This window comes from Buteo buteo, chromosome 4 (assembly GCF_964188355.1).
Source record: "Buteo buteo chromosome 4, bButBut1.hap1.1, whole genome shotgun sequence".
In the NCBI taxonomy this organism is placed as follows: domain Eukaryota; kingdom Metazoa; phylum Chordata; class Aves; order Accipitriformes; family Accipitridae; genus Buteo; species Buteo buteo.
In genome coordinates this window covers 24,192,828-24,200,199 of record NC_134174.1, presented here as the reverse complement: position 1 = coordinate 24,200,199, position 7,372 = coordinate 24,192,828, and the positions used below count along the sequence as shown (strand labels likewise).

Below are 7,372 nucleotides of genomic sequence, written 5' to 3'. Positions count from 1 at the left end.
TTTCATGGTTAGAAATGAAGTATTTATCATCCTTTACTTTATCTACATTTGTCTCTTTTTCTGCATTAGGTCTCAGAAGTTGTTGAAAGGTTTCCTGCAGCCTGAAATGACAGATCGCCTCATATAAAGAACACCACTATTTTACATCTAAGGAATATTGCTTAATAGATATTAATCTGAAGAAATATATTGTATGGTAAAGCTTTTGACAGACTGCTGACCTTCTGAACACCCAGAGAGCATTTAATTTTTGTCTGATCAGAAGCACCTAATGTCACTGCACATGCTACAATGGAAACACTAAGACAAATACAAAATTTTGGCATTTGTGTTACCTGTACATATCCTATAGCATCTGGTATGGTGTTTGCCACTCTTCTAGTTTCTTGCTGCTCATCTCTGAACATAAGAGCTCGTCCACTTGTTTCTAATTCACCTTTCCTTTCTATCTGGAATGCTCCTACAGAACTTTGTACTGAAAGGACTGGAGTGCAGCTGGATATGAGATTTTTTTCTCTCATTGGAAGCACACTGAAGACATCCATTGGGCAAAACATCACTCTTTTCTATCCAGACAGGCTTGGCTACTATCCTTACAAAAATGAAGTCACAGGAGAGGCGTTCAATGGAGGACTCCCTCAACTCTCACTGCTGGAGAATCATTTAAAAAAAGCCAAAGAGGACATCCAGTTCTATATTCCTTCAGATGAACAGTTTGGATTGGCTGTCATTGACTGGGAAAACTGGAGACCTGTGTGGATAAGGAACTGGGGATCAAAAGACATTTATAGACAGGAATCCATTGAACTTGTTCAGCAGAGAGACCTCAGTCTGTCAGAAGCCGAAGCCAGAACTATAGCTAAAATGGAATTTGAAGCTGCAGCTAAATCAATTATGTTGGAATCTTTAAAGCTGGGCATAGAAATGAAGCCAAATCGTCTGTGGGGATATTACCTTTATCCAGACTGTTATAACTATGATTACAAACAAAACCCACATAATTATACAGGAACCTGTTTAGATATTGAAATAGAAAGAAATAATGAGCTTAATTGGTTGTGGGAGAAAAGCACAGCACTTTATCCATCTGTCTATCTAGAGACAGCCTTAAGATCTTCCAGAAATGCCCAGCTCTTTGTTCGCAACAGAGTTCAAGAAGCCATTAGAATTTCATATGTCTCTAATTCTACTCATCCCCTTCCAGTTTTTGTATATACACGTCCAGTATTCACAGATGTGTATGAGGAATATCTCTCCCAGGTGAGTGGAGCTAGACCTTAAATATTTCATATTTAAGTGGAAAGAAATTACCAGGTGACACCTATCTAGCAAATACGCTAACTTGTATCAGAAAAAAAGTGTGTAGATTTTGTATAAAAAATTAAATTAATCCATCAAAGAAATTTGATCAAATGGAACACTGAGGTCTATTTTTCAAACCTTCCTCATGATATTTATCAAATAGTGTTTTATTCTCTGAGTAGTCTTCACATGTAGCAAAATATTACAAAGCTAGAAAGCGTATTTAGTACATTAAGTCAGAGAAAAGAAATCTAAGTAACATCTTCCAAAGAGAATTAGTAAAACTGGGCTGGCCTAATGTCTGCTTTTTAGGTTATAAGAAAAAACAATAAAAGGAAGTCTTTCTTCTCCTTAAAAAAAAGTTTAAAAGCTAGTGAGAAAATTACGTCCTTAGTTGTACTCTAGTAGCTTTCTAAATGGTATTTCAGTATCTCATGGGTTAGTCAAGGTTGGGCTCTGATTAAGGTCTGATCATCTTATTCCAGTTCCAGCTACACTTTTCCCTTCACATTTTTATAAACACCCACCCTATGAGATATACCACCAATCTGGGGAATCTCCTCCTGATCATCCCGGCCATGAGGAAGGGGAAGTTAGAGGCTGTGGTCCTGGTGACTGCATTGTGTCTGGTGTCCTCTCACATTCTGGATAGAGCATCACCAGGCATTGCTCCCAGCTCCGTGGATACCTTCAGGGAGCAAGGGGTGCTATCAGGGTCCCTGCTGAGCTCCTAGTAAATAATTTAAACCCTGTAATGCTGACATTCTTCCTTTTCATGTGTTCTGCCCGGCAGTAAGTTGTTTTTCCCTTGTTCTTTTTCTACCTGTAGTCCTCCTCTCCGATCCCAGATGGGCTTTAAGATTTTGTTAGGGCTGGGCTAATAGCTGACCCTAAAAGGAGAACTGAACAAAAACAAATTTCCCAAATCAATCTCTGTAAAAGGCCAGAGCCATTCTCTGAAGAAAAGAGATTTCTGTTGGTGAAAACTCTTTCTCTTTCTACTTTTCTGCTTTAGCACTTTCTGGTAACTGAAATTAAGTTAAAAAATAAAAAAGAAAAAAAAAGCTGTGTTTTCCAGCTTCTGCTTCAGGCAGCATTACTGAAACCAGTTACAACCAACTCTGAGCAGCCAGGAGGCAATGCAGCAAAATAAAACTTAAAATGCTTGGAGGAGTGTATGTCATATGCCTAACCACTGGCTCAGTTTTACAGCCTTGTTTTTCTAACCAGATGACATATATCAATTGGATATAGTTGGCAACATTTTCTGGCATCACCTGCGCAACCCAACCCCAGAAGAAAATAGTGTGAGAGCAGAATGTTTGCATTGTGTATAATTGCTTGCTGTCTTCAAAGTAGTTATTTTGGATATATAATTTAACTATATGCACTACACCTTTTGCCCTTATGTTACAGCTTACTTACATTAGTATGATTCTTTGCACATTTCCCCTCAGGATGACCTGGTAAATACCATTGGAGAATCTGCTGCACTGGGTGCTTCTGGAATTGTGATCTGGGGTGATATGAATTTAACACAAAATAAGGTATGCCAGATTTATTATTATATGATATTTTTAAAGAGCAATAAAGTGAAGAGGATATAAAGCATTATGATTACTTACATCATATCTTCTACTTTTAAAATTATGACTCCATATTGCCAGCAGTCTTCTCTAGTCAAAACACAAGCATGTTTGAGGCTTATGAAGATTGTCATTGACTACACAGAATGAATTCGATCTTTCACAGTATCAGTGTTGGCTCTGAGTAACTGGACAAGCTACCACGATAACTGTAGGCAGGTTAGCACTTGTTTAGTTATTTTGGGGAAAGAATTCCTGTGTCTTTATTACATTCCAGTCATGAGGTACAGAAAAAATTACTTGTGCATGCCCAGAATAATTTTTAAAAGACTATTCTGCTCTTTAAAGTGGTGCACTTAGCAATAATATTTAAAGCACTAGGAGGGATCAGTCTGTGAAATTTCAGCTGTAGCCTGTTCTGTGTTCTAAGTAGTACTTCGATTAATTTCATTGTAAGAAAGATCTGAGTCAGAAGAGGTAAAAAAATCCAGTTTGTTTTAGGAAGGTCAAATACATAGTTTGAGAAACACTGTTAGGAGGATGTTCAAATAAATCTTTTGAACTAGCTCATTCATGCACGGGCAAGCTAGGTACAACAAACTACTGTATGGGAAGACTCTTAAGTCTTCTAAGAGCAAAGAACTGAAACTCTTCAGCACTGCTAAGCCTTCTGTCACAGAAAGCATGGCCAAATAAACCTCCACAGCTCTGTAAAGGTCAAATTCCCAAAAGCATCCCACTTGGACTTTTTTGTATGTGCCTGCCTTTGAGAATGGATATCAGTTGCACCTGATGGTTTTTTGCCCATTACCCCAATACCAGAACATAGATGAGCAACAACTTTTATTGCTTGAATTTTGAGATTTGTGTGAGCAAATAGAACTTTCCACAGCCCAGTCAGACTATGTATTTGTGCACTAATTGCACCTTTTTTTTTTTTTACAGCTATCACAGTCAGTAGCCTTTCAGCAATGAAATATTACTGTGAGCCTCAATTCTGCAAGAATTGCATCAAGCAAAATTTCTAGGCAGGGTTTTTAGATATACCTAAAAGAAGAACAAAACCTACATACACCTCAGATTCACTGAAGTTATCTCCATGGGGGTAAATATTAGCTGTATCTATATGTGGTATTAGGCAAATGCCCTAAGGAGACACAGTATCGGAAAGAAAGAGTTCCAAAAGCCTCTGGTTATTAAACTGCACCAAACATATACAGAATATATGCCAACTTCATGATCAATTAGAATGATCAATTCTCTTAGCATACTTTCAGTTTGACCATCCTCCCAAAATGCTTTCCATTCAAAAATGCTGTGAAAGCTCTCTACTTCTGCAGCCTAGCTATTCAGGTCAGGGGAAAATTGAAGAGTCTCACAGAGATGATTTGATACAAAAATTATTTGTTCAGGCTGAAGAAGTGAGGTTTTTTTTAAAGATCCCTTCAAAGCATTCAAGACATAAAAAGGAACTTAGATCCTTCATGTAACTTCTTTAAATGCATCTGATTCAAAATGCTACATGAAATATACAGATAACATGAAAGCTTAAAGTTGTCTGCTTTCAGATATAAGTGCTTTTCGTAACATCTCCAGCAACTACCCAACATAAATTTGCTGTGATCCTTGAACTACATAGCAACTTCTCAGATAAATCTGCTTCCAACAACCAGTTATATAACTGTTATCAAAACCTCAGGAGAAACATTCATAGATATCCACTACAGTACTGTTATTAGAACAACAGCATTTTAATGGTTTCCGTACTAAACTATGCAGATATGATGTTCTTTTCGCAGAACACCTGTAGAACTCTGGACAACTACCTTAGGAGGACTTTGACCCCATACCTCATCAATGTCACAATGGCAGCCAGAATCTGTAGCCAAGTGTTATGCCAAGACTCTGGTGCTTGCGCACGGAAAAAATGGAATTCCAGTGACTATCTTCACTTGAACCCTGAGAATATTGTCATTCAAATGACAAAGGATGGAAAATACACTCTACAAGGGCAACCAGCATTTCAGGATCTGCAAACGTTCATAGAGAATTTTGATTGCCACTGTTATGCAGGGCACAGTTGTGAACCTAGAGCTGATATAAATGACATCCATTACCTCCATGCTTGCATTTCAGAAGATATTTGCATTCAGATATCCTCAAATTCACTTTCTAATACAGAAGCATCTGAAGAAAAGATCCTGTCTAACAGAACTGTATTTTCATTTACCTCTCAGAGTAAGGTGACATTATCTACACATCCTGAAATAGAAGATTTCCAATCTACCTTTAGAAATAATACACTCAATACAACAACTGCAGAATATAACACTGTCACAGCTGCCACTAGGTATGATTTAGAAGCAAATGATACTCGTACTTTCAGTAGTTCTTCATCCTGTAAGACAAAGATGTTTAATCTGTTTTGTTTAATTCTAATTTTGAGAACTCTAACATAAATGACGCACTAAAGTGAGAATACTCTCTTCCCTGGCTGCGTTTGAAATTCTAAAGGTTTTATTTACAAAGAAAAATCATTCCTGAAAGGCATATGATCTTATCTGTATCAGGTAACCTTTTCTATTCCATAGGTGACACTTCAGCTTGAATGTATTTCTTCAGTTTAGTTCTATAAACTGCTATTTGTGCCAAAGATACACTGGTCTGTATATACTGATTATACCATGTGAAAGGATAATGCAGAATAAGGAACATTTTTTTACAGTTTATATTTTTAACAGTTATATTTGAAAAAAAAAATTGTTGATAATGCTGTTTTGTATACTTCAAGTTAAGCCAGATAAATACATCTCAAGTTGGATTTCATCGAGTCTCAGCAGTCAACAGGTTTGATACTCTATGCGGGAATGAATTTCATTCCATATGAAAATTAGATCTTAAAAATATTTGGCTTAACTTTAGATCTATGGGACTTTGCAGCATAAAATATATCTGATTAATGTAATGTTTCTCCACGTTTCACAATATCTACAGGGACACTGTGGTTTTTCTTTTAAATAAATACATTGATAACTATTCAAAAGGTTCTAACTTTGATGTAAATGTTGACTTCAAATATTACAGCTTCATTATTTAAAATTTGAGCTGTAGTGGTTTATCCTTCTTTTTTTCTTCTCTTCTTCTCCCAAGGCCTCCCCCTGATTTCATATGTCCCCTCCCTTGGCTTTCAGTTGTTTTGTCTGGCCAATACTCACAACTCATCTGATCTGCCTCTGCACTCCCTACTGGCATTGGTCACCAGTCCTAGTTTCCCCGTCCAGCCAGCCCTAGCAGCTGGATAGGGCTGTCCATGCCATTTGGACAAAAGCCTGTGAGCGTGGAACTTTCTCAATGCCTGACTATTTCCTGAGTAGTCTCTTTGGTGGAAACCAGTTTGTCGCTTAGGAAAACCCAGCAGTGGAGGCTGCAAGGTAAGTGACACTGGGGACCTGGGACTCTCTTCACTTCCAGTGCCCATGATCCCCAATGTGAAGACCACCTTTTTGATCTAGTCTGCTGACAGAACTGTACTACTATTTGCTTAATATTATTCCATTGCCAAAAGCAGTGTGAAAGTAGCAGAGACACCTCAGAAGAAAACTACTCCCAGTATGATATCAGGAGTCTAGTTATGATTTACGTATAGTCACTTTAAGCATTTAGAAGCAATTAACTGCAGTTTATTTGATAAAATAACCTTTTCAAGTTATTATGTCAGATGCTTAATAGATGGCTGGACTTCTGATGGGTGAAGAGTGGCTGCTGGCATGGGTACATCAAAAAGTCTCCCTAGGGCTACGCATGATCTGCATAAATAAATCACCACCTCCCACAGATACAACCTGCCTTACTAATGGAAATACCTGGGATTTCAATATAGTAACCCTTGATTTACAGAAAATTCAATGCCTTAATCTAGCAGAAAACATGTATTATATCTATTGCCTTTGAATTTTCAGGTTGTTAGTCATAACAGATGTGCAGAAAAATAGATGAAGCCTTTAGACTTAACATGGAGAAATAATGTTTTGTGGCTTTTGGCCAACAAGTTGTCAGGAGGAAGTGACAATTTTCTCACCACAGCTACGGTGTTGAGTCCACAAGTCAAAGCTATTTCTGCTATTAATGTTCCAAGTAGAATCATGAATAAAAAATATCTATGTAGCAGATTATCTGGCACAAAAGAAGCCAGCTGGTTTTGATCACCTCTGTAAAAACATGGTTTTTTCACTGCAGCTTTGATATTAGTTATTTGATCTTGGGTAAACAAAAGCCATGGTATCAAAATTCCTGTATCTAAGGTCCTTCCCTCTTACAGTGCACTTGTGGTAACTATCAAAGCATGTTTCTAAAAACTAGAAACATCACTGGTAATGCCTTAGCATATGTTGTATGACTTACATAAGTTTTATTTTTTCAACAGAGCGCTTTAACATGGCTAAAATTTTATGTTGGCACACAGAGTTCCAGTTCAAAGGCTGCAC

The 7,372-nt window shown here is 37.4% G+C and overlaps 1 protein-coding gene across 1 annotated transcript; it reads left to right on the top strand.

Annotated features, from left to right (window-relative positions):
- The first annotated feature begins 291 nt into the window (after positions 1-291).
- SPAM1 (sperm adhesion molecule 1) lies at positions 292-5,478 on the top strand. The gene is made up of 3 exons (XM_075026796.1): positions 292-1,260; positions 2,760-2,849; positions 4,688-5,478. Exons 1-3 carry the CDS (start codon positions 292-294, stop codon positions 5,345-5,347), a joined length of 1,719 nt encoding a protein of 572 aa, XP_074882897.1. The 3' UTR covers positions 5,348-5,478.
- Positions 5,479-7,372: the final 1,894 nt, after the last annotated feature.